Source organism: Petaurus breviceps, unplaced genomic scaffold (assembly GCF_028583685.1).
Source record: "Petaurus breviceps papuanus isolate PSGF00001 unplaced genomic scaffold, PetGlider_PUasm1.0 90879, whole genome shotgun sequence".
NCBI lineage: Eukaryota > Metazoa > Chordata > Mammalia > Diprotodontia > Petauridae > Petaurus > Petaurus breviceps.
This window is the reverse complement of record NW_027187368.1, coordinates 12,937,504-12,965,050: the sequence shown is the minus strand read 5'-3', so window position 1 is coordinate 12,965,050 and position 27,547 is coordinate 12,937,504. Positions and strand designations below refer to the sequence as shown.

Here is a 27,547-nt window from a genome sequence, read left to right as displayed (position 1 = left end):
CAATCGGTGTATCCGGGGTGAACCATTCTGCTCACTGTAGGGGGGGAACTCAGATAGTAAATAACCCGTTCTCTTGTCTTCCGGCCTGAGAGACCTTGGAGATCCACCAGAAGAAAAAACCTGACAAATTAGAGTTTAGTCATAGGGGAGGAAAATGACATCGAATGGGTCCCGACTCCCCAGAAGGAGGGAAGAAACAATCCACTCTCCCCCTTCGCCTGCGACCTGGAGGCATTGGGAGCGGCCGGTCTCCATTGGGATCCCGGGGAGGAGGGGCGGGGCAGTTCCGGTGTGCGTGTTGTGGGAGCAGCGGGAGCGCTGAGGATCTCCTGGGGGCGTCGCTACGGGCCCCTTGGCTGGTGGGCACGTGAGTGTCGGGGCTTGGTCAGAATGAACTCGAGGGATCCTGGGTTGGCATCGCGGGGTAGGGCCTGTTTGGCCTCCCAGCTCTGCTGCTTCGCGCTTGGTCGGTGACAATGGGCAGGTTCCCACCCTCTCTCTTCATCCTTAAAAATAGGGGGTGGGGTGGGGTCGGGCTAATAGATCCCGAAGCATCTCTTCCCTCTCCAAATCATACGGTTACACAAATGGCAAGAGATCTGTAGGGACCCAACCCTGGATGGCCGCCGAACCCCCGCCCCCCGCATTGACCCCGGGAGCGTGCCTGTGGCCCCACATGCACGAGGGAGCACGACTGGCTGGATGTTCTCTTACCCCCTGTCCGCTCTTTGTAAGGGGCTCTTAGAGGCAGTCCACACATTCTGAGAAAGGAGGATGCTGCAGGTACAAGGCTTCTTTCTTTACTTTCTTCCTTCCTACCTAGCTAGCCCGCTCAGAGTAGAACCAATGGGAAGAAGGTTGAGTTCCAGGGAAACCAATTTTGGTTCGATATAAAGAAAAGATATCTAACATTCAGAGCTTCCCAGCAAAGGAATAGATTGGGCATCCTTCAAGTCAGTGCACAAGTAAGAAATTACCTCTTTTTGCCTCAGTTTCCTCATTTGTAAAATGGGGATAATAATAACACACACCTCCTAGGTTTATTGTTAGAATCAAATGGGATGATAATTGTAAATAGTTTACCACAGTGCCTGGCATATAATAAATGCTGTATAAATGTTAGTAATCATCATTATTATTTGTAATTATGTGGGATGCACTGTTATGGCTATGAATTTTTAAAAAATATTTATTTTTAGTTTTCAGCACTCATTTCATGTCTATGTAGTAGGGCACTGGGAATACAGAGGTAAAAAGGAATTGTCTGCTGGAAGGATGCAGCGTGTAACCAGATCTGTTAATACAAAGCCTATACAAAGTAATGCAAAGTAATTTCAAGAGAGAGTGCTAATAGCTGAGGGGATCAGGAAAGGATTTATGTGCAAAGCAGCTTCTGATGCTGTGCTTTGAAGGGGAATAGGGGTTCTGTCAGGCAGAGGTGAGGGGGGTGTTCATTACTTCCCTGTTGGAGGGAAGCATGTTCAAAAAGCTACTGAATGGGAGATGGAATGTATGGGGAACAGCCAGCAGGCCAGTTTGACTGGAACAGAGATCGTGTGACAGGTATGATATGAAGTGGGGAAGGAAGACAGGGACCGCAGTGTGAATGGCTTTACCTACCTGGCCAAGGATTTCCTATTTTATTCTGGAGGCAGTAAAGAACGATTAAAGATTTTGGGGCTGGAACTGAAATGGATAGACCTTTTCTTAAAAATATCAATTTGGCAGTTTTGTGGGATATGAATTACAGAAGGAAGAGGCTGGAGTTAGGGAGACTAATTAGGAGAGGCAATTCTAGCCTTTCAGGGGAGAGTTCACAAGGGCTAGAACTAGGGTAGAGGCTATGTGAGTAGAGAGTAGAGATGTAGTGGAGATAGGATTTCAGTAAGACTTGGCACTAATTGGATATATGAGTTGGGGGAGGGTGAAGGGGTAAAGAATAGCTTCAGAGTTATTCAGTGGAGTGATTGGAAGGAGAGATAGTAGTACTGTCAACAAGTCAAGTCAAATTAGCATTTATTAAGTACCTACTATGTGCCAGAAAGGTAGGAAACTGACCCTGCCCTCAGGGAGCTCACAATCCATTAAGGGAGACATGTCAATAACTGTATACACAATTTATAGATAGGATAAATTGGAGAGAAGCTTACAGGGAAGACACTAAGATTCAGGAGGCCTAAGAAAGGCTTTTTGCAGAAGGCGGGATTTTTTTCTTGTATCTGAAGGAAGTCAAGAAGGGGAGATGAAGAGGGAGATAATTCTGATGCATGGGAGACAGCTAGTGAAAATGATTGTAGTTGGGGGATGGAATGTCTTATGTTAGGAACAGCAAAGAGGCCAGTGTCACTGAGTCACAGACATGTGGAGGGCAGAGGAAGGTGAAAGTAGACTGGAAAGGTAGAAAGGGACCAGATTATGCAGGGCTTTAAAAATCAAGCAGATGATTTTATCTTTGCAAGTAAGATGGAAGTTGTGTTTTGAACATGCTGAATTTTAGATGTCTAGGATATCCAGGTGGTGATATCCAGCAGGAATTTTGTAATACAAGGCAGAGATGAAGGCTGGATGTAGAGATTTCAATGAAAATGCATAGAGATAAGTGAATTCCAAATAGTTAATGAGATCAACAAAGAAGAGGCCCAAGATAGGATCCTAGCAGACATGTACGTTTAGCAGGTAAAAGGAAGAGGATGCTCTAACAAAGGAGACTGAGAAGAAGCAGTAGTACAGGTAAGAGCAGAACCAAGAGAGCACACCGTCACAGAAGCTGAGGAAGAAGAGACTACCCAGAAGGGGAGGGTGTGGTAGTTGTTTCAGACTCTTTGTGTCTCCATATAGGATTTTCTTGGCAGAAATACTGGAGTGGTTTGCCATTTCCTTCTCCAGCTCATTTTACACATGAGGAGACTGGGTATGCAGGGTAAGTGACTTGCCCAGGGTTGAAGTCATTAAGTCTCTGAGGCTGGATTTGAATTCATTTCTCTTCCTGACTCCAGGGTAGGAGTGAAGCTGAGGGTGTGGATGACAGTGTTAAAAGCTACAAAGAGGTCAGGAAGGATGAGAACTGAGAAAAGACCATTGGATCTGGCAGTTAAGAGCTAGTGAGCCCTAGGTCACTTGAAGTATTCAAGTAGAAGTTAGAAGACTAGCTATTCTGGATGCAGTGGAGCTGATTCACGATCTGAGCAAAAGCTGCACCAGATGAGCTCCAAGTTCCCTTCTAATATTCTAATATATGATATTCTAATGTATGATAATATTCTATATTCTAATATTCTAATGTATGATGACACTAAGATTCTTTTCAGTTCTATTGGGTAGTTCTTTATTAAGTGCCTCTCTGTGCAAGGCACCGTGCTGTGCCCTGCTGATAGAAAGATGAAGAGAATAAAATCCCTGCTGCCCTGGGAAGCTAACAGATTCCTGGGGTTAGTTAGGAAGTGGTAGGTTTAACATATACAAGGATAAATGTAATACAAAGTACAGGGTGCTAAAGGCAATGTAAATAGTCAATGTGCTTTAGAATAAATTGAGGAGGAATTAACTTGCCCAGCATAGTAAAGTACTGGAATATGAAAAATGCTGGAATATGAACCCAGGGCTTCTTACTCCAAAATCCAGCTTCTTTCCTTTTTTTAAAGAATGCTTTTATTTTTTCCCCTCAATTACATGTAAAAACAAATTTTTAACATTTATTTATTTTATTTTTTATTTTGCTTCATTTTTTTTTTTGGAGGGGGGAAGGCAGGGCAGTTGGGGTTAAGTGACTTGCCCAAGGTCACACAGCTAGTAAGGCTAGTAAGTGTTAAGTGTCTGAGGTCAGGATTTGAACTCAGGTCCTCCTCCCGACTTCAGGGCCAGTGCTCTATTCACTGCACCACCTAGCCTCCCCCCCATTGATTTCTTTTTTATAATTTTTGAGTTCCAGATCTCCTTCCCCCCCTTCTTTGAGAAGGCAGGCACTTTGATATAGATTATGCATGTGCAGTCATGCAAAGCATATTTCCCTATTAGCCATGTTGCAAGAACATAAACCAAAAAGAAAGAAAGAAAAAAACCTATGAAAAATAAAGCTAAAGAAAGTATGCTTCCATCTGCATTCAGACTATCAGTTCTTTCTCTGGAGGTGGATAACATTTTTCATCCCAAGTCCTTCAGAATTGTCATGGGTCATTGTATTGCTCAGGATAGCTAAATCGTTCACAGTTGATCGTTGTACAGCATTGCTGTTGCTGTGAACAATGATCTCTTGGCTCTGTTTGATTCCCAGCTTCTTTCCAATGTACCATACTAACTCCTCTAGACTATCTCTAGCAACCTCTGCCTTTAAACTCTGCCAGTGACAGGGAGCTCACTGCCTCATGTGGTTGTTTATTCTATTGACAGGTAGCTGTGTTTCTCAAGAAGTTTTGTTTTCTATTGAACTGAAATCTGTCCGTTTGTAACCTTGTTTAATCCAAATCTCCAACTTGATCTTAGCTCTGCCTTCCAGGGCCACACAGAAAAAGTCAGCTGTGATGAACCAGGCCAGACTTTGGTCCTGCCCTCTCAGGCTGGAACATGCACAGGGGGATCAGGTGAGGCTCCAGAAATACCACTGGGGCCAGCCGGCTCTGGAGCGGTGCCTGAGGGGCTGCTTGGGTCTGGGGCCATTTTAGTGAGGCAACAGCTGGCTTGAAATGGATATGACCTTGCCAGCTCAATTCCTTCCCAAGCCCCATGGGCAGCAGGACTCCGCTGATTCCTGGGTTAGCCTGGAGAAAAGAGAGGACAAGGGGAAGGGGAACACTATCTGGCCTTGTTGCTTCCCTAGTCAGGGCTGGGTTACCCTCCACTGAAAAAGGAAACAGCAACTGGTAGGAAGAGTTAGGTAGGAGGAAAACTGTCCTGATTATAAAAAGCCCCAGATGCCTCACCCAGGACTTTGCAAGAGACTGGGGACTTAAAAAAAAGCCCCAACAACTGATGTATTTATTACACATTGTTTTGACACAACAGACACTTCCCAACCAACACAATATATATCTCCTCTCTTTTTACTCCACCCCCTCCTAAGTCTTATTTTCCCCAAAACAGTTAAGCCAGAACTAGTCTTGGGGAGTTTTAGAACTGGAGTTAAAGGGCTGTGCCCAGATGTCTAATTGAGAACTGTCTCTGGGGCTTGCTTCCCCTCAGTAATCAGAGCACTGTGTGGGTAAAGCCCAAGTCCCATACCTCAGGGAGGGGCATTACTTGCTGTAGTCAGCTGGCTTGTTAATGAGGATGCCCTTGGGTACAGTGAGGGTTGGAGGGCAAGAATGCCCATTTTTCATTGTAAACTTATTCCTTATACTACAAAAGGAGCCTCTTGTGCCTCAATCACAGAATGATTAATAATTCCCATTTTAATAATAATATTTAGCATTTGTATAGCTCTTTAAGGTTTACAAAGTGCTTTACATGTTTATCTCATTTGGTTCTCACAACAACCCTCTGAGGTAGTTGCTGCTATTATCCCCATTTTACAGATGAGGAAACTCAGGTTGACAGAGGTTAAGTGACAACCCTAGGGTCATATAAGTATCTGAGGCAGGATTCATACTGATTCCAAGTGTAGCACTGTCCACTAAGGAGAGGAAAGGGAATGGGAATAAGTAGGCATATAATACCTACTATATACCAGGTACTGTGCTAAGTGAGTTTTTATAAAAATTATCTCATTTGATCCTCAAAACAACTCTGTGAAGTAGGTGTTATTAATACTCCCCATTTTACAGTTGAAGAAACTGAGAAACAGGTTAAGTGTCTTGTGCCTTGCCAGGGTCACACAGCTGGTAAGTATCTGAGGTTGGATTTGACCTGATTCCAATTCCAGTGCTCTATCCAGCAGTTTCCCCCTCTGGAAGAAAGTTATCTTTGAATTAGTAAACTCCTAGAAGGCAGAGAAAGTGCTACTTTTGTCTTTGTATCTCCAGAATTTAACAAAGTGCTTGGGCAAGTAGTAATCAATCAATAAATGCCTTTTTACTTATTGCTATACAAGTCCTGAGTATCTGCTAAAGGCAAATAAGAGTTTTAAGTGACTTGACCCAAGATAAGTACCTAGTAAGTGGGCCAGTCACTTTAGTTCTCCAGTTCCTTAGAGCCCTAATGAAGGGGTTGGACAATGGTCTCAGAGGTCCTTTTCAGCCCTATGTCCAAAGGTAGTCTTTTCTTTTTTTAAAACAAGTGAGGAAACAGGTTTAGAGATGTTAAGTGACCAATAGATTCTTATAGCTCTTAGGTGTTATTAGAGTTGGGATTCAAAACCAGATTTCCTTAATCGACTCTTGGATTCTTTCCATTCAACTTCTCTGTCTTTTTAACTGCAGACCATTAGAATTGAAAGGCATCTCAGAACCTGTTGTATGTAGGACAACCCTGTCATTTGTCAGATGAGCATATTTGAAATTCAGAAAGGGTAAGTCCTACTGTAAGGCAGTAACAGAATTAGGACTCAAACCTAGATCTTCTGACACCTGGATTAGGAATTCTTCATAACTACTACACTGTTCTTCTAAATGCATAGAGCTGTGAGGGGCAAGGCTTGGGGGAGGGGAAGGGAAGCAGCTGAGGAATGGGGGCTTCACACCAGGGACCATTCTCTGTCACAGACCAGGGGCCTAGGCAGCTAGCTTGGGCTCAGGCATGTCCTGAGAACAGAGGAAGAAACCCTGGAGGGTGGAGCCCCTTGTAGAATTCCCTAGACTTTTTATTTCAAGTGTATCATCAGTGTGTCATCCATTTACCCAGAAAGAAACTCTTCTACTGGGGAATTCTAACTTGTCCCTCCCTCAGTCCCACCCCAAGGGAAAAAAATAGCAGTAGAGCTGGCATTAGACTAGGAATCGGGTGACCTGGGTTGGAGTTCTGGCTTTGGGACTGCCTCAGTATCCTCATCTGCCCTATGGGAATTCTCTAACAGTTGGGCAAAGAGGATGGCAGAGATGGATTGGGGTGGGGTGATGTCTGTGGACCTCATCTCCCCTTCCCAGCTCACCTAAGTTCAATATTTTTTTTTTTTGCTTTTTGGAGGGCAATTTGGGTTAAGCAACTTGCCCAAGGTTATATGGCTAGTTTTTAGTGTGGCTGTGAAGTGTCTGAGGCCAGAACTGAACTCAGGTCCTCCCAACTCCGGGGCCAGTGCTTTACTTACTGCGCCACCTAGCCGCCCCTAATTTTTTGATAAAGAAAGATACTGAAGCCTAGAGAGGGGAAATGATTTGCCTAAGATCACCCAAGTGAGTCAGTGATAAAGACAGGATAAAGATCTAGGATTCCTGATGCCCAGTCTAGGGCTTTCTCCATTGCATTACACATCCCAGGAAAGCAGAATTAAAAGGTACATGTTGAAGCTTGAAAGAGATAGTTCTCAAATAAATACTTTCAGTTGCTTCCCAGCCTTCAGTATGACATTTGAGAACCTCCATGTTATCCTAAAAGCCTGTCATCCACTGTTGTCCCAGTACACCCTTTGCCCAGCCAGTAGGGGCTTCTTGTCCTCAGGACACAGGAGACATGTTCCCTTGTCCAGGACTGTGTGACCTTGGTCATATAGAACACAGACCTTTAACTTCTCTGGACCTCGGTTTCTATATCTGTAAAAGGAAGGGACTGGACCAGAAGTGTTCTTGGGTTCCTCTTAGCTTAGATTCTGTAATCCAATAACTGTCTTCCTTCCTTCCTTCCTTCCTTCCTTCCTTCCTTCCTTCCTTCCTTCCTTCCTTCCTTCCTTCCTTCCTTCCTCCCTTCCTCCCTTCCTTCCTCCCTCCCTCCCTCCCTCCCTCCCTCCCTCCCTCCCTCCCTTCCTGTTCTTCAGGATCTACCTTAAATTTTACTCAGGGATTGAGTTCTTCCCTGACCTTCTACTGCCAGCCATTCATCAGTTAGCATTTATTGAGTACTTACTATGTGCCAGACACTGTGCTAAGCTCTGGAGATGCAAAGAAAGGTCAGCAGTCCCTGTTCTCAAGGAGCTCACAGTCTGATGGAAGAGACAACATACCAACACCAAAGTTCAAACAAGCTCTAGATAGGATACATTGAGGGTGGTCTTAGAGGAGAGTATGAAGATTAGGGAGGACTGGGAAAGGCTTCTTGTCAAAGGGAGGCAGGGAAGCTGATGAGGAGGGAGTCATTTCTGGGGATGGGAGATGGCCAGGGAGCATGCTTGTAGTCAGGAGATGGTGTGCCTTGTACTACCAACAGCAAGGAGGCTGGCACGGGTTTGGAGAGTATGTGAAGGGGGAGTCAGGAGTAAGAAAACCGGAAAAGTAGGAAGGGACCTGGTTAAAAAAGGGATAGTTGGCTATTTTTCCTGTTCATAGGATCTTAAGCTTAGATAACCCGGGCTTGTTAGTGATCTTTTCTTGGATGTAATTTTTCTCTCCCATTAGACCCAACCTCTTTCATTCCCTGCCCAGAGCAGGTGCTCAGTAAATGTTTGCCAAAACATTGTTTGCCCACTGAAAGCAAAGTCCAAAGACACTAAGGGCACAACGGGGCATCATCCCCTATGTCCTATTGGCTTCTGTTTGATGTGACTCTTATTCCTCTAACTTCAGCTCCTGAAAACCAGGAACCCATCTTATTTATCTTTATATCTCTACAGCACAGGACTGGGCAGGTAGTTGTAGTTCAGGAAATACTTAAAGGTATGATCTTAGAAGGGAGCATGTGGAGCTGGAAGGGACCTTGAGGACTGTTAAGTGCACTTCCTTCATTTTATCAGGAAGGAGATTAATAGCAGTGCCTGACATTGATATAGTGCTTCAGGGTTTGCAAAAGCTCATTATAAAGGGCCTCAAAGCAGTCTTTTGATCGTAGATTTAGAGCTGGAAGGACCTCAGAGGTCATCTAGTCTAATGCTTTATTGTACAGATAAGAACACTGAGGCCCACAGAATTTCAGTGAGGTACCAAGGGTTACCCAGCTGGTGTCAGAGGCAGATTTTGAACCCAGGTCTTCTGATTCCGAGCCCATTGCTCTATCCATGTACCACATGTATTACTGTCCCATTTCACAGCTGAGGCAGCTTGAGATGCAGAGAGGTGATGTGATTTGTCTATGGCCACAGAGGCAGGAGTTGAACTTTTGTCTTTCCGGACTCCAAGCTCTTTTTCCACTGTGCTAGGCTGCTGGGTAAATTACTTGCCCAAGATTATGCAGCTAGTTTGTGTTACAGCTAGATCTAGTCCAGATTTCTTATTCTTAGCACAAGACTCTTTCCATTTATATCTGGCTCTTGCCCACTTAAAATCTTTGAACTAAAAGGATTCCCACTTTATCTCAGGGACAAACAAACCCATGGAATTCATTCTCGGTGGGGGGGTGTGGGGTGTGATACAGGCTGGAAATAAAAACATGTTTATAAGGCAGGGTAAAGTTAAGAGAACTCTGGATTTGAAATCAAAGTACCTGGGTTTGAATCCTAGCTTTGTTACTTACAGCGCAGGTGACCTTGCTCAAGGCTCTGGACCTCTGTGGGTTTCAGCTTCCTCATCTGAGAAGTGAACGGCCTAGATGTGGCTTGGCCTAGGGGACTTCCAAGCTTGCTTTCTCTTCTAAAGTCCGTGACTCTAAAGATTTTGGTAAATTCCTGGATGGTCAGTCTTTAAGGGATAAATAAGGGCAGTTCTAGATGTTTGAGACATGCTGGGAAGTTGGTTACCAGGAGAAAGACCCATGCATGCTTGGTCATCCACTGGATACTCCTTGTTGACTTTACCAGAGAGCTGGCCCTGCCTGAGGCATCCCATTTCTATAGCCACTTTAAGGCTTTCAGTCTTCCACAAGAACCTTGTGAAGAACAAGTATCATCCCCATTTTACAGATGAGGATATAGAATCTCTTAGGGATGAAGTGATTTGCTCAAAATTAATCTGCTTGTGTCTGAGACCCCGAAGAACTCAAGACTCCTAAATTCCCAATCCATTTTTTCCCATTACAATGGCCTGCCTGCCCCTGCTGGCATGTGAGCTGGTTGATCCTGCCCAGAGAGGGCAGGAGAGGAGAGGAAGATATGGATCGATTTCCTTTTGGGACCTTTGGTTGGAAAAACCTGGCAGCTCAGGTTCCAGGGTGACCCGGTCTGTGCCTCAGGGGTGGGTGGGCAGGTTGGTGATCATTTCAGGGCTGACTCATAGTTAGGGGAGAAGACAGAGACTCGTCCCTGCTGAGTCACCTTCCCCCCACCCCACCTGCTTTCCTGGGTAGCTGGCCTAGGGTCTTGCCCATAGGGATGAGGATATGGGATTGGGTTCCCTTTTGGCCCACCTTGTTCCATTATGCTCCCAGGAACAGATGTGTGCTTGCCAGGAAAGGGGGGAGGGGGGACCCAGCTCCAGAAGTTTCTTTGATTCAGTACCATTGTTAGGATTCATAGGCCTGGCTCTGCTCTGTTGGAATTATTTGAAAGAACGCTAGATTTGCAAATCAGACCTGGATTTGAGTCACAGCTCTGCCATTTACTCCCTGTATAACCCTGGAAAATTCCCTTTGCCCTCCTGAACCTCAGGGTCACAATTTGTAAAATGGGCTTAGTATCACCTGCCCAACCTCATTTTATTAACCTTAAGTTAATATAGAAAGGATAAGGAAGAGGTAGGAAAACAATAGCATAAATACATGTTAAGGTATTGTAGAAATATTGGCTATTTACTGGATGATCAGCCTGCACACCCTTCCCTGCCTCCATCATCCTTATGTCCCGTTCTCTTCCCCTCCCTCATCCTGAGGCAGGGCTCCTCCCTCCCCTCTGGACAGGCTGGGAGGACCAGCTTGGGGTTGCAGAGCACAGCAGTGCCAGAGGGGAAATCAGTACATCAAGCATCCAGTTGGAAAGCATTTATTAAGTGCCCACTGTGTTCCAGGCACTGGGCTGTAAAGACAAGAGTGAAAGAGCTTTTGCCCTCTGGGTTTGGGGTGGGAAGACAGGATCTGAGAATTTCAGAGCCAGAAGGGACCTGCCTGAGCTGGGAGTCTCCTCTAGAGTGTCTGGGCAGATGGTGGCCCCCCCCCCCCCCCCCAATAACAACAGCTTACATTTCTGTAGCATTTTGCAAAGTATTTCCTTCCAACAGTCTGGTGGGGCAGGTGGTACAAGTATGATTTTCTCAATTTTATGGAAATGTAAATTGAGGCCCAGACAGGGGAAGTAACTTGTCCAAGGTCTTATAGAGAGATATTACAAAAGCCAGAACTAGAGCCTGTCTCCTGATTCTGACTTCAGGCTGCCCTTTGTGCCCTAACATCCTGTTCTGTGGTTCCCTTCAGCTCGGACCCTCTGTGCTCCAAATGGCCACCATCCCATTCTGATCCGATCCATGCTCATAGATCCTGAGCCTGTCTTAGACTCAGAATCCCTTGGGTTGGAGCTTCTGGAAGCACTCCTCCTGGAGGTGGGGCTGGGATCTAAGTGCTCAGATGTCTCCGCCCTCTGTGGGCCTTCCCCCTTGCCTGGGTCACGGCTGATTTCAGCTCTTGCAGTGTGCTACCTGGGGCCCTCAGCTCCTCCCTCAGCCTTCTGGGCTCTGTGGCAGGGCTGTGTGTGTGTGTGAATCAGGGGCTCCCTCCCATTCCCTGGTTCCTTCTCAGGTAACACCTGGGCCAGGGCAGCTCCAGCTCCCCAGTGGATGGCAGCAGGAAGTTGCGCATAGGCGGGTTACCTGAGCTCTAGGGGAGCCAGCTCACAGCAGGGCAGAGCAGAGGGGGACTGGCGGCTGGAGAGAGTACGGACAGGTATGTGGCTGACTTTCGACCTGGTGTATGGAATTTTGAGGCACAGGTGAGCCCTGGGAAGATAGGCTTGGGGGTTAAGGGGAGTATTTATGCGGGGACTGTTTCTTAGGTGACTGGTGAGTCTCCCCCCCCCTTAACTCCCCCCCCACCCCCCCATGCTGCTAATGCCTTAGTCACACAGTGGCTCTGAGGTTTTGGGATGAAGATGCTTCTTTCTTTCCTCCCTTCTCCCCACCCCCCAGCAGAATTTCATTCCCTACCTGAGGCACAGAGTCTGAGGAGGAAAATTGAGACCATTTTTGTGTGTATATATGTGTGCAGAGGAGAGAAGGCTGATGTTCAGGGTCTGAACCAGTGGGCCTTTGTTAATTTTGTTGGTTCTGGCAGACAAGGAGGGACTGGGGCAAGAGGGAAAAAGTCCCAGCAAGAGGCATTCCACCCCCTCCCCTTTTTCACTGTGAGGAGCTGTATAGAAGGTACTCCAGGACTCTGGGATTTGGCTCCCAGGACTCTTTAGGGGGGAGATAGGTTAGCTCCTCTGGGCAGGGGACCCATGGACTGGGTTCTGGGGACATTTCCCTTGCTTGATCTGCCATTTATTCTGCTTGCCCTGAGTCACTCATTGGGGGTGTGCCAGCAGTTTTGGGCGCATCATTTGAAAACCCGTCACAACTGACTGTTGGCTAGACTTTGGGGCTGGGCTGGGGCAGGGCATGGAGACAAATTTTGAACAAATCCCCTTGCTGCGAACTTTGACACTTAGAATTATGGGATTGAGACTTGAAAGGAACCTTTTATTTTTTTTTTGTAATTTTATTTTTAGTTTACAATATTAAGTTCTACAAGCTTTTGAGTTCCACATTTTCTCCCCCTCCCTCCTTGCCCCCTTCCCTAAGATGGCATGCAATTTGATATAGGCTCTACATCTACATTCACATTAAACATATTTTCACATTAGTCATGTTGCAAAGAAGAATTATAACCAATGGCATGAACCATGAAAAAGAAGAAATGAAACAAAAATAGGAGAGCAGATAGTCTGCTTTGATCTGCATTCAGACTCCATATTTCTTTCTCTGGATGTGGATGGCATTTTCCATCATGAGCGTTTTGGCTTTGTCTTAGAACCTTGCATTGCTAAGAAGAGATAAGTTTATCCAAGTCAGTCATCGCACAGTGTTGCAGTTACTGTGTACAGTATTCTCCTGGTTCTGCTCCCCTCACTCAGCATCAGTTCATCTAAGTCTTTCCAGGTTTCTCTGAAGTCTGCCTGCTCCTCATTTCTTACAGCACAGTAGTAATCCATCACAATCATATACCACAACTTGTTCAGCCATTCCCCAGTTGATGCGCATCTCCTCAGTTTCCAGTTCTTGATCACCACATAAAGAGCTGCTATAAATACTTCTGTACACTAGGGTTGAAAGGGACCTTAGAGATTGTCTAGTTAAATTCTCCCATTTTATAGATGAGGAAACTGAGGCCCAGAGAGGTCAGGTCAGGGTCATACAGCTAGTAGTAGCAGAGACTCTTCAGATCCAGGTTCTGACTTACATTCTAGAGCTCTTTCCTTTACAGGACCCTCCCTCCCTGCCTCGTGACCTTTCAGAGCTTCAGTTTCCTTGTCTGTAAAATGGGCCAAATTATATATGCTATCTAATCCCATGCTTAGGGTGCTTGAAGATTCAGAAAGAACTAATATTTTGGAAGCTTGAAGGAGGCTCAGAGGTCCATTTTGTACCCTGTTAACCAAGAGGCTTCTTGAATTTGAGGCCAAGGTAAGGTTTTCTCCAGTGGCTTCTCCTTTGTAGGCATCTATTGAGGTATCCCCTAGCCATTCCTTTGGGGTAAAGTATAGTCCCCTTCACATTCCCTGGGCTTGGATCTCTGGGATCATTCTCTCTGGGAATGAGGGATTTGTGAGGACAGCAGAATTATGGAAACTCAGCTGGCCCATCTGCAGGGGGTGGAGTGCTGTGGCCCTTGGCATGGGTGACCTCCTTCCCAGGGAGTGAGCTCTTGCTGGCAACGAGTCTGACTGGTTTGCAGGCCTCTCCCCCACCAGCAGCCTCTGGGAGGTGCCTTCGTGAGCTCCCAGGGCCTGGGCAGGAGGAGGGAAGGCAGCCACACTTCTAGTAGCAGGTCACTTAGCCAGGGGCTTGGAGCTGCCAGGAGGAGAAGGTGACTTTGCTTGAGCTGGCTAGCTTGTGTGCATTTTGCTTCTACCAGCATTTACTAAGCATATCTGCTATGAGCCAGGCCCTATGGGTTTTTGTTATTGTTTACTCATTTCAGTCATGTTTGACTCCTCATGACTTCATTTGGGGTTTTCTTGGCAAAGATACTGGAGTGGTTTGCCATTTCCTTCTCCAGCTCATTTGACAGATGAGGAAACTGAGGCAAACAGAATTAACTGATTTACCCAGGGTCACAGAGCTAGTAAGTGTCTCAGGCTGAATTTGAACTCAGATCTTTTTGACTGGAGTGGTGGAGGGATTCATCATGGGCACAAGTAAGTAAATACAAAGTAATAACATAATATTATATATATACATTAAAAGACTGACTGAAGGCTCAGGTAAGGCCCAAGCAGAGTGTCTTGGGTTTCAGGCCCCTCTTCTCACCCCTTTTACAGAGTCCCAGAGGGGTGAAGGGTCTCCTGACTCTTAGAGAGAATTCATGGAGAGAACCATTCTTTGTGCCCCCCAGCTTCTCGCCCTCTCCTTGGTTCTGAAGTTGGTGATCCTCTCTCCCAACCTTAGGGTCTCCTGTTACCTTGTTTCATCTCACAAGTATTTATTAAACACCTACTATAGTGCTTGGGCCTGTTCTGGAGAGACAGTGGAGAAAATAGACTGTTTGCTGAAAGATGCGTCCAGTGTCAGCCCTTTAAGCCTAAGTGTGTAGAGGCCAAGGCCTCTTCCCCCCTCCCCAAACACACAAACATATCCCAGCCAGCCATCTCAGAGTATTCTTTCTGGGGGTGGAGGTGGAAAGGAAAGGATAAATGGGAAAGCTCTGGACTGGGGACTCCGAAGACCTGGGTTCTTCACCACTGCCTGGCTTGTGTGACCTAGGGTGAATCACATATGCTGGTATTTTGGTTCCTTGGTGCTGCTGTTGGGAGGGAGGGGAGCAAGATCCTTTGCCTGGTCCTGCCCTCCCTCCTCCATTGGCATTGGAGTGGGATTGTGTACATGTTGACTAGATAGAGCCTGGGGCTCTGCTTGCCTCAACTGAAGCTAAGTGGGGTGAGAGGGCAGGCATGAGGAAAGAGTGACAGAAACTTAGCTTTCCCCCATCCGTCTGACTTTAGAAGCAGAGAACCTGGATCAGGGACACTGGAACTTGCTTTGGAGGATTGGGACTGGTCATGTGATTTCATTGGTAAAAGGAGCTCCCAGAGAGAAATTTCCTTTATCAATACTGGTCTGTACTTTCTCTGCAACTTAGAGTACAGAGAGTTACCTAGGACACTGAGAGGTTAATGACTGGCCCAGGGTCACTCAGTCAGCATGTGGCAAAAGCTTCCTGGCTTTGAAGCAGCTTCTCTCTCCGTAACTACATACTATCTTCCTCTTGAATTGAATCAGATTCAAATTCTAGCTCTGTAACCTTGGACCTACCAAATTAACCTTTTTGGTTTTTTTTTTTTATTAAAAAAATAGTTTTTTAAATTTGTAATTAGTTTTTTTCATTTGTAAAATGACGGGGTTGGATTAGATGATATCCAAGATCCCATCCCACTCTCTTAATTCTGTGATCCAATAGGAAGGGAACTTTTGGCCCCTAATATCCATGCACTGCCTCCCTTTTATTTGGCAAGGCCAGGAAGTGCTAGGACTGTAGTATTTCTGGCAGAGCATGTGGAGTTATGGAAAAGAGAGGGCCAGAGCCCTCTTTGGGGTGAATCAACTCCCATCAGCTCATTGTTACAGAGGAAGAAACGGAGGCCCAGAAAGGTGTAGGGATTTGCCAAAGTCAGGCTGTAGCAGCACACCGCCTACCTGCCTCCTGGGTGGGGGAAAGCCTCTGAAGAAGGCAAGGGAATTTGCAGACTTACTACTCTTAATTCCTTCCCCCCTTCTCTAAAGTTTTATTCTTTTCCCTCCCTCCCTCCCTCATCTTGCTCATTCCTTGTAATTCTTTCTCTCTCATTCTGCCTTCCCTCACACTCCCATCTCTACCCTTTCTTCCCTTTTTCTCTTCCTCATTTCTATCTCTTTTCTCATCCATTCTATTTTTCTTTTTCTCTCTTTCCTCTAGGTCCCTCTCATTATCCATCTCTTTCTTTGTCTATTCATCATCCCCCCTTTCTACTCCCCCATCTCTTTTTCCTTCCCTCATCTTTCTCCTATCTCCCTTCTCTTTGCTTCTTTCCCATCTCCTCACTGTCTCATTCTCCTCTTCACTCTTCTGTCTGTTTCTTTCCTTGTCTCTCCTCTCCTTTGTCTTTCCCTCTATCTTCCCCAGTCTCCTTCTCTTTTCTTTTTCTGTCTCCCTTCTGTCTCTCCCCTCACCCCAATCTCTCCCTTCTCCCAGCTCCCCTCCCCCATCTTCCCCACCTCCTCCATCTGTCCCTCATCTCTCCCTGTTCCCTCTCTCCCTCCCCCTCCTCCATCTTTCTATTTCCCCCCTCCCTTCCTTTTCCCATCTTTTCTTGGTCCACTGGGAGAATGAAGAGTGTGTGGAGGGGGCATGTCTTGGGGTTGTATTTGAAACTCCTTTCTGTGTGCTGATTGGCTGTTGGGTGAGAGGGGAACCCAGCTAGGGGTGGGGCCTGGGGCCTTGAAATAGGGAAGGGAGCTAGTGGGATTCATTCAGTTGGGCTCTCCAGCTGGGGGTGTTGGTGGATGGGGGTTGGGGGGGTAGGGTGACCAGAAGTGCACAATGCTGTCTCCAATACTATACCTTTGTGCCTTTGTCTGAGCTGGGTTTCTGGCCACAGAACCTCTGCCTCACAGTCTTCACCCTTTCTTTTCCTGTAGTGGACTGGACGGTATTGTAGCAGACTCAGGAGCCTAAGACGCCCAGCTGTTGCTGTCTCTACCACCCCCCTCCAGTGACCAGCCCAGGGTATGTGATTTCTTCCCGATTCCTGCTTGAACTCGGCTTCAGCTTCCACAGGTCCCCGGGGTGCTTTAGTGGCAAAAGCTGACAGTCATGCCTGTGGAGACCTTGCCCACAGCGGGCAGCCTGAAGGAAGTGGCGCCTGGGGCAGCCTGTGCCTCTAGCATGCCCTTCCGAATCCTTACCAAAGGGCCTGGATACTTCAGACGCCAGGGTGAAGGCAACGTCCGGAAACCCAGTGCTGTGGAGAGGCTGGAGGCAGACAAGGCCAAATACGTGAAGAGCTTGCGGGTGGCCAGCACCCGCCAGGAGCCCATAAAGCCCCTGCTCTTGAAGCAACCCCTCTTTAGCCCTGGAGTTCGTAGAGCAATGTTGACACCCAATCGCCGGTCCCCAGGTGTGGGCAGCCGTCGGGCAGAGGCTTGTGGAGCTCGGGCCTCCCTCAACATGGATGTCCTCAGCAATCTCATTAACTTGTGTGACAGCCCTACACCCCTACCTGATGGCCCTCCTCCAGAACGCAAGTGGAAGGCAGGCCCCTCACCTGGCCTCAGTCGGATATCCCTGGGAGATGGGAAGCGAATGAGCCCTGCCACTGAGGGTTCCCTTCCTACTCCTCTTCGACCCCCCAGCATAGCAGCAGTGCGCAGAGTGGATGTCCGGCCCACTGGGGAGCCCCAGATCCGGGCCATGCCCAGCTCACCTGCCAGCCCTTGCTCTAATCTGGGCACCTCACCAGGCCCCAGTCCTCAAGAGGGCCCTCGACGTCTTACCCACCTGCACCGCTCCAAGTCAGACCTAAGTGACCGCTTCTCCAGGGCCACAGCTGACCTCGAACGCTTCTTTAACTATTGTGGTCTGGACCCAGAGGAAGCCCGTGGCCTGGGTGTGGAGCACTTTGCCAGGGCCAGCTCGGACATAGTCTCAGTTAAATTCCACAGTGTCAGCACCAGCAGCTCAGAGGGCACTCGCTCCCAGCGCAGCGAGGCCACAGCCGAGGACAGGGCCAGAGATCGAACCCCTTATGGTGTCTCTGTCATTGAGCGAAATGCCCGTGTCATTAAGTGGCTGTATGGGCTGCGGCAGGCTCGTGAGGCGGCTCAGAGAGGCTCCAATGTTTAAATGCCCCTAGCTTTGTGCTCCTGAGAAGAAGGGATGGTCTGGGCCTCCTCTTGGGAGGGACAAAAAGATCCTGTGGACATCCTTGTGGATACCCACAGTGGGGAGAGGCACTCCCTCCCTATCACTCCCTGGCTCCAGGGTTATTGTTGGACATTTTGATGGCAATCCAACCTAGGATTGGTGGGCCAGGAACTTCAGGAGAGATTTCTTGCATGTTGGGTTCCATGAGGCCAATATCTTCAACAGAGATGTGACCTCCTTAGACCCCTTTCAGTAGACTTAATGGGAAGCGGACACTGACAAATGCAGAAAGTGGTGGTGGTGGTGTGGGATTCCCCTCCCTTCAGGGAGGTGGAAGAGGAAACCAGTAGTGGTTCTGGGGGCAAAGAGAAAGGATCAACCTGTGGAATCCCAGACCAATGTGAGGTCCTGTTGAGCTCCTTCTTTTCGTTGATTGATTGGTTTGAAGGAGAGGAAGGAAGAAGCCAGAGTGTATGGTTGGAAAATCTCATAGGAAGCGAGATCCCCTTCCCCTACTCCACCCCAACTTGTCCCAGATCCTCCCAGGGTATTCCCAGCACAAACTGCTGGGCCGATGTCCTGCCTGGTGGCTGCCCGTGGAAGAATGTGAATTAGGGCAGCCAGCCCTTCCCAGCATGGGAGTGAATCTGGAGCTTGGGGCACCAGGATGTCCACGAGCCTGGCATTAGAAGGACCTGGTGCTGAGGCTGGTTATGACCAGTTCTCCTTGTTCTCTTCTGATAACCATCTCCTCTATCCCTAGTTAGGGCTTAGGGAGCACACCTAGTATGTGCTAGGGTGTCTCTTCTGGTGCCCTCAGCATCGCATCTTCCCTTGAAGTCACAGAGAAAGAGAGTGTGTATGTGTGTGTGTGTGTGTAGTGGGGGGAAGGGAGGGTTTGGGGGGGATGATAATTCTTAGATAGACCCTCACTACCTTGTTTCTGCTGGGCAGATTCCCCAAGAAATTGGACTCTTAGTCTCTCTGTTCCCTTGAGCTCTGGGGACCCAATTTCACCATGCTACTAGCTGGACCCCTGTTGTTCTTCTTTGGAGTTTGCTCTTTGTTAATAAACCTAAGTGGTTTTGCTTTGGATAAAAAAGTCACATTCTGAAAACACTGTTGTTGGTTTCCTGTTTTCAAGGTATGGACCTGGGCCCTGGCTCTGGGGGGGTGTGTGTTGAGGGGGCGGGGGGGAGGGGGAAAGAGGACAGACCAAAGCTTTGAAGCCCTCAGTAATTATTAACTCTTCCCTAGATAAGCTGAGATTTTGGAGGGCAGAGTCTTCCTCAGGCCTAGTCCAGCCTGGCCTATTAAAAGGGCCAGCATGGAATTAGGATAGTAGAAAGAACACTGGGTTTGAAGTTCCAGAGGAGATGAATCTGAATCTTGGTCCTGCTTCTTTACTGCCTGTGTGTGACTTTGTGCAAGTCATTTCCTTTTTCTGGGCCTCAGATTTCCTCATCTGGAAAAAGCGTTGGGCTGGATCAAGGACTTTTACCCTCTTTTGCATCCTGGCTCTTTTTGGCAGCCCAGTGGAACCTAGGGACTACTCAGGGTCAGGTTCTTAAATACATAAAAAATACAAGGAATCGCAAAGAAAACCAAAGGCTATTAAAAATAAAGATGCATTTTTTTCCCATTCAAGTTGACAGATGCCCTGAAATCTGTGAATGGACCCCTTGGGCTTTTGTGAACCCCAAAGTTAAGAACTCTCAGATAAGATGATCTCTAAGGCCACGTCTTAGTTCACCCAGTTCTTCTCACCACAGCCAGCTTTCTTCCTTAACTCCTGTTCTAACTCACAGAGGAAGAAAGATCTGAGGAACAAAGGGAGAAGGTCTGAGAAACAGGAGATGCAAAGAAAGAGCAGGGAGGAGGAGTGGTTGGGGGAATGACAGACAGAGACCCACACTGAATAGGCAGTTAGGAAACCTTCCTGATCCTGAGAGAGCAGTGAATTTGTAGTCAGAGCACCTGGGTTCCAATCCTAGCTCTGACGCTACTGGCATGCTTGTTTAATTACTTTTCTCTCTGGGCCTCAGTCTCCTCTGTAAAATGCAAGGGATTGGATTCCATGACCCCAAGATCCCTTCCAGTTCAGAATATATGATCTTATGGACTTACTGTGGGAATCTGGGCAAGTCACTTCTAGTCTCCAGGCTTCAGTTTCCTCTTTGTTAAAATGAGGATGTTGAATTAGAGGGTTTCCAAAGCCTCATCCAGATTTGGAACTCTGAGATGCCTTCATTTTAGACTTTTTGTTTTTCCCTGTCATTGCTTCAGGGGTGAGTGGAGGGAGGCAGCCTAAGGAAGGAGGAGCCAGATGACAGCTGTGGCCACTTGGTTGGAGTGCCTAGGGAAGAGGGTAGCTGGGAAGCTGCTAGGCCTGCCAGGCTGAGGCTGGGGAAGGAGAAACGCTTTCCTCTTTTCCCTGGGGATCTTGCTGGCCAGAGGATCAGGAAAGGAAAACACTAATCAGTTTGTCGGTTGGAGGTTTTTATGGTAGTTTTTTGTGAGAGCATTGAAAGGAGATTTCCGATTGATGCTGAAGTGGTTGTTGAAAAGTATCCAAGTTGCCCCAGCCAGCAGCAAATAGGCCTCTATTTGTCAGACAGCCAGACGACTCCTAAACTGAGCCTTGGTCTTAAGAATCAGGAGACCTAGTTTCTAGTCCCAGCTCTGACTCATTTATGTGACCTTGGGCAAGTCATGTCCCATTTCTGGGCCTTAGTTTTTTCCACCTCTGTAAAATAAGAGGATTGGATTATATGCTAAGATCCCTTTTGGCACTATCTAGGACATTTTATGTTTTTATCTAAACTTTATGAAGCAGCATGGTATAATGGATAGAGGGCTAGCCATGAAATCACTCAAAAGTCCTGCCTCAGACATACTAGCTTTGTGACTGTGGACAAATCCCTTAACCTCAGGGTGCCCCAACTAATACTCTAAGACTAAAGTACAGAGTTGCTGCTCTGTGTTGATAAAGGGAGTTTCCACACTGGGAGTTCTCTGTACTGATAAAATCAGTCTCAAGTGCCCCTGGTGCCACCTGGCACTCCTCCCACTCCCCCTCCCTCATCTGACCTTTCTGTCCTCCTTTGGCACAGTGCTCTGCACACAGCGGGTACCTAATACATCTTTGTTCGATTGAATTATTGAGAATCCCTTAAACCAGAAGAAGCTATATGTGCTTTTAAAATCCATCATTTCCAGCTTGAACATCCTTTGGTTCTTTGACCCAGTGACACACTTAGCATGTCCCCTGCAGATTCTCTGGGGAGCATAGAACCAGGAGAAAAGCAGCCATAACTGTTGCCATGGCAACAGTGCCTTCTGCCAAAGCCCTTAGGGGTGTGTTGGGGCTTGTAGCTGTCTCTTAAGTATTCTTCCGTGATGGGGAGGGGTCTAAGGTGAGGGTAACCAATCCAAGCCTGCCCCTGGGACACCTGATTTTAGCTTAGTACTGTTTGTATGGGTTTGGGTGTGGATGGGGTGAGATTGGCTACCCCTATGCCCTGGAGGAAACTCCCCCTTCCTTGCCTTCTTTAGGCATATTTCTATTCACCGTGAATCACACTCGTAGAATGTCAGCCCAGAACACAGAATGACTTTGCCCTAAGGGACTGTAAATATAATCAAATTCAACCCCCTTATTTTACAGATGGGGAAATAGAGGACCAGCAGACTTGTCCAGGGTCACACTGCCCTAGTATGCTGTGATTCATTCTCCCTCATCCCAGAGGGTCTGGAACAGGTGTGCCCAACTCCAAACTGGGTCCAGCTTTTTTGGTGTGACTTTCCTGGGCCCCCAGAAAAGACAGGTGTGAGGGCAAAGGGCCAGGGTCCAGGGAGGCCTAGGAGACAGGAAGGCTGAGAGAGGCGCCAGGCAGCTGGTATTCCTATGCAGGCTAGGCGAGCCTGCTGAGCCAGCACCTTCTCCCCAGCCAAATCCATATTCTCTATCCCTTCTAATCAACCGAGGGAAACTTGAGTGGAATTACAGAATATCAGCGCTAGGGGGGAGTTGAGAGGCTGATCTAGCGTCATCATCCTCTTTTGGGCTGATGCATTTTATTATCACATCACATTCATTTCTAAGTTCATTTCTCTTCCTCTCCTTGCCCCTCCTGCCCCTTCTCCTACCACCCCCACCCAGAGGACCTTTCCTTGTAGCCAGTGGTAACTGGGTCTCTGATTTCATTGATGTAGGGAACTCCTGGTGAGGAAACTCCTCTGCCAATGTGGATTAGTATGCGCTATGATTTACAATCTTAGAAAGTTGCCTAGAGCACTAGGGTTACATAGTATGTATCAAAGGCAAGATAAGAACCTAGGGCTTCCTGGATTGGCTGACTGCTCTCTTTCTACTATCCCACTATGATTCTCAGTGAAGATTAAAAAAAGAAAAAAAAAACTTAATCAGAACCAATTGTTGCATTTACCTCCTCCAATAGCATGTGCATTATCATTCTTAAAAAAAAAACCCAACAACTATATTTTGTTAAATATTTCCCAGTTAAAGTTTTTAAAAGTTTTAAAAAGTATGCTTTGATCTGCACTCAGGGTTCATCGGTTCTCTTTTTGGAGGTGGATGCCACCTTTTTCATGGGTCCTTTGGAATTGTCAGAGGATCATCATGTTAATCAGAATAGCTAAAGTCTTTCACAGCTGATCATCATTACAACATTGCTGTTTCTGTGTACAATATTCTTCGGGTTTTGCTTACTTTACTTTGCATCAATTCATATGTCTTACTGGGTTTTTCTGAAACCATCCTGTTAATCATTTCTTTTTAAAAAAATATATTTTAAACATTCATTTAAAAAAAATTGGGTTCTGAATTCTTTCCCTCCTACCCATTGAGAAGGCAAGAAATCTAATATCAGTTATACATGTGAAATCATGCAAAACATTTCTGTATTAGCCATGTTGCAAAAGAAAAAAGCAAGAAAAATAAAGAAAGTGAAAAATTGTACTTCAGTCTGCATTCAGATTCAATCAGTTCTCTCTGGAGGTAAATAGTATTTTTGATCATATTTTTCAGTTGCCTTTGGAATTTTCTTGGATCATCTTATTGCTCAGAACAGCTAAGTCTTTTACAGTTGATCATCATTACAATATTGCTGTCACTGTGTACAGTGGTTCTGCTCACTTCACTTTGCATCAGTTCATATAGGTCTTCCCAGGTTTTTCTGAAATCTGCCTGCTCATCATTTCTTATAACACAATAATATTCGGTATATTCATATGCTACATTCATATACTACAACTTGTTCAGCTATTCCCCAGTTTATGGGTATCCACTCAGTTTCCAATTCTTTGCCACCACAAAGAGTTGCTGTAAATATTTTTGTACAAATAGGTCTTTTCCTCTTTTCTTTGATCTCTTTGGGATGCAGATCTAGTAATGATATTGCTGGGTCAAATTGCACAGTTTTGTAGCCCTTTGGGTATAAATGTTTGGACTATTTCACAATTCCATCAACAGTGTATCAGTGTCCCAGTTTTTACACGTCTTCCAGCATTTGTCATTTTCTATTATGTTAGCCAATCTGATAGGTGTGAGTTGGTATCTCACAGTTGTTTTAATTTGCATTTCTCTAATCAATAGTGATTTAGAGCATATTGATAACTGATTTCTTCTGAAAACGTGCATTATCATTCTATATCCCTAGTCCCCTCTTTCCTTCTAATCTCTCCAGTGGGAGATATATTTTCTCAACTCTTCTTTGGGACCAGGCTTGATTAGCCTAAACAGGGGAAAGCTGAAGTCCAAAGAGGAGGTTAATGTTAATCACCCAGTCAAAAGAGTCAGTATTTAAACCAGAAGCTTTTGCATCCAGGTTAAATGCTCTTTCTACTCTGCTTTGTCCCAAGGCTGCTGAATACCTCTTCTGTCCTTTGGAGCAAAAACCTTCCCTAAGACTGAAAGGACTGCAGGATATGAGTTCAGGCCCTGTTACATCTTCTTTTTGTATTCCTCTTTACTCCTTTTTTTACCTGTGAAAAGGGAGTGTGGCATTTGCCCATAGCTACCCTCTAGGGTCTATCCCCATTGCCCCTGGGGACAGTGTCCACTTCGAGGGAAATAGGAGCTGACATGGGAAACTCATGGGCTGGGACATCCACTCCAATAACTTTTTCTTGGCTCAGGGCCCTGAGGACTGTGGTTTTGATTTGGGAGCAGGAAGAAGTAGGGCTGGATTCCTGTGGGCACCAGTCACTCTAGGTTCCGGCAGAGTCCCATGCTAGGGCCCACCCCACGTTCCCTTGGTTCACAGCATCTGGCTCAGAGCGTGGGGAAATAGTGTGAAAGCAGCGGTTTGGCTTGGTCGAGTAGGGGGAGAGCTTGTGGGGATTGGGGGAGGTTTAGGCAAGTAGAGACCTGTGGGGTGTGTATGTTCACTATGCTTGGGTGGGTGAGTGGGTGGGTGAGACTTGTGGGGTATGTGTGTGGCTTGTGGGGTGTGTAGAAATCCAGAGGATATAAGCATATACAGTTCTAGGAGTCCTTGGGGTCCCTTCTAACTTTGTATAATGGGATAAATAATCCCTCTCTACTTTCCTGGGGATGGGGATGGAGGTAAGGGATGTGATGAATAAACATATAAGGCATAAATTAAGTTGTCCTGGGGTCTTGTGGTCAGTGTGGTAAGTTGTCAGGTTGTGGGGTCCTAAAAAAACTCATCCCTTTCTTGGGGGAGGGAGCAGTAGGGGTGGCCCTGGTTGGACCTCTCTCTGTGTAGTCGTGGGCAACTCACTTCACCTTTCTGATGAAGTCTTCTGTAAAATGGGAAGAATAATACTTGCAGTATTTTGTTTTTGTGAGACTCAAGGAATATGCATCTGTGAGTCTGTAAAGTGCTTTGCAGTTCTCTTTTCTAGTTTAATTCCTCTGTTTACAGATAAGGAAACTGAGGCCCAGAGTGAAGGGACTTGCCTCTCTAGTCATGAAATGAGTGAGTGAAAGAGCCAGGCACTGTAGTGACTTTTAGGCTAGGGCTGTTTTGGTCATGTGGTCAACAAGTAGCAAAGCTGGGTTTTGAATCTGGGTCCTCTCAGCTTCAGATCCAACACTCTTGCCCTATCTCACATCACCTCTTTATGAGATACCCTGAGTTCTCTGTGTCAGACCACCTGGAGACCTTGGAATGAAAGTGTCAGGGCTCTGGAGGGGCCTGAGAGCTCCCTTTTGGGGGGGAATGTCAGGCCTTAGGCAGGGGAGACCGTTTCCATGGCAATAAGGGCTCACCAACCCCAGCCAATGAGGACCTCTCAGGCTTCCTCCTGGCTTACCTTCCTTGGTCCTAGAAAATCTCAGGGAAGGGGCCTGGAAAGAGTCAGTGGTGGTGAGTGGAGACATCCTCTGAGGTGGCCCACTTTGCTATGCATACCATTACCCCCTGAAGGAGCTCTACTCCCTGTTTCCTGCCTGCCCTCAGCCTTGGCTGAGGGGCCTACACCATCTTCATCTTACATGTTGCTCCTTTGGAAGGCTAGTCAGAAGCCCAGGGAGGGAGGGAGGTCATTCATGGGAGGCTCAGGTGACATAGGCCAAACTCTGCCTCAGGTTTCCTTCATGGCCTTAGGGAGAAGCTCTTGCTGGCTGTTTGGCCCTGGGGTGGGTGGATGTAGTTGAGAGCAGCCAAATCCTTTTCCTTTTAGAGCTTGGGGGTGTGGAGGAGGGCTTCCTGCCTCCAGGCCTGACATGAGGCTACCTTGGCAGCTGGGCTTCCCTTGATGAAACACATGGATTCTTCAAGGGTTAACTCATTGTGACCTGGAGCCAGTCTTTTCTCCACTCAGTTCGGTTCTGATGTTCTTTGCTATGAGGTTCCTCCAAGCTCCGGCATCCTGGGTTCTGTGGGTCTAAGATCTGAAGAATCTTTATTTACCAAGTGCCAGCTTTCCTCTTCTGCAGTTGATCTGATGATCACCATGGCCTAGGCCTATGGACTTCAACACAGTGATGATACAGCCCCAGAATGAACCATTTGAAGGTGATGATGAAGCTAGAGATTGTGCAAATACCCCAACAATGACATAGCTTGGGAAGGAATGAGGGCCTTTCCCACAGTCACAGTGGCATCCCAACAAACACAGAGTGGCCCAGGGTGGTGTCATATGTTTACAAAACAACCTCCCAGGTGTATTGCCATGTACGTGTGTGTACATTAGGTGAAGGGGAGGAATAAATTTCAAAACAACACCTTGGATAAGCCAGCCCAATTTAACAAGTGTTCATTCATTTATTCAACACACATATGATGGGTTTTTACTATGTCAGAAAAAAAAATTATGACAGTTCTGCCCTCAAGGAGCCAGACCCATGGCATGTCAGGGCAGAAAAGGTCCTTAGAACATACACTGTCCAAACTTTAGACCATAGAATGTTAAAGGTGAAAGCCACCTTCAGGAAGACAGCCTAAATATTGTAGGAAGAAATCTTCGAGACCAATCATTTTGTTTTTATTACTTAGTACTTGAATGGTGCCTATTGTTTTTTACACTGCATTCATTTCAGATCTATCCTGCCACATCCACTGAAGCCTCTCTTATAACAAGGAAAGATGGTTAAGCTAAACTGGCACAGTAGAGATCCCTGTCTGACTGAGTGTGCAGCATTCTCTCCCTGTAGTTCCCCTCCAATAGTGGCCCCTCCTCAGAAGAGGGCAATGAGTTTCATCATCTGAACTCTGGCTCTGAAATTGGTCACTACACATAATTGATTTTGGCTGCTTTTTAGTATTGTTTTCCTTAGCTGTATTGTGATATTGTTCTTCTGAGGCCTAGAAAGGGCAAGAGGTCAGTCAATAAATATTTGCTTGAATGAATCGAATTGAATGCTTCTGAGCACAGTGAAAAGCGCTTGGAAATTAGGGGATGGGTTGAATGCAGATGCTGTCGCTATGAGAAAGGCATTTTTCTTCCTTACTTTTTTCTCATCTGTAAAAGAGGAGGCTGCTGTGGACAGCTTCCAAGAGCCCTTCCAATTCTAAGGTTATCTGTGATCCCCTGTATGGAATGACTTGCCCAAGGACATGCCGTTAGTTATCAGCAGAGCAGGGACTGGGGGACTCCAAGGGAGGCTGCAGCAGGGCCGGATGTATCCTTAGCCAAGGGTTTTTAGGCCTTTGTTCCACTGCTGGATACCACACTAGCTCCAGGACTTCCTTATCTCTCTGGAAATAGCAGATCCTTCCTGTCTGCCAACCTCGCCCATGCTTCTCTGCCCTCCAGCAGCAGTCCACCCCACTGTTTGGTATCTGGACCACCCAGCTCTTTCCCGGTCCCCTAAGCCAACTCCCCAGGAAGACTGGGCAGAGATAGGCAGAAGCAGGAAGGAAGATGAGAGAAAAAGAACTCTATGGACCCAGAGATCTCCAAAGCCGAGCAGCACCCTCTGGTGGAAGTCTCAGCCTGAAAGCCCCAAACCGCTGCTCCAAAGTGTGTGATTAGAGAGCTCCCTCACCCCTCGGCTGGGTCCCAACATGATCGATACTGGAGCCTGGCTTGGGGATGGGGGAATCAGGCATATAGCATGACAGCCACACACCCTGTATAAAGCACA

General features: G+C 46.8%; 1 protein-coding gene across 8 annotated transcripts; it reads left to right on the top strand.

Annotated features, from left to right (window-relative positions):
• Positions 1-253: 253 nt before the first annotated feature.
• Positions 254-19,087, top strand: FAM110A (family with sequence similarity 110 member A). 8 transcript variants are annotated; one of them, XM_069073870.1, is made up of 3 exons: positions 288-367; positions 13,430-13,535; positions 16,746-19,087. In XM_069073870.1, the coding sequence occupies exon 3, from the start codon at positions 16,921-16,923 to the stop codon at positions 17,947-17,949; it is 1,029 nt and encodes a 342-aa protein (XP_068929971.1). In that variant the 5' UTR covers positions 288-367; positions 13,430-13,535; positions 16,746-16,920; the 3' UTR covers positions 17,950-19,087. The 8 variants fall into 8 exon arrangements, with proteins under 8 accessions (XP_068929968.1, XP_068929971.1, XP_068929975.1 ...); XM_069073869.1 differs by lacking the exon at positions 288-367 and adding an exon at positions 11,486-11,757; XM_069073871.1 differs by lacking the exon at positions 288-367 and adding an exon at positions 11,486-11,757 and having other exon boundaries at positions 13,336-13,535.
• The last annotated feature ends 8,460 nt before the right edge of the window (positions 19,088-27,547 follow it).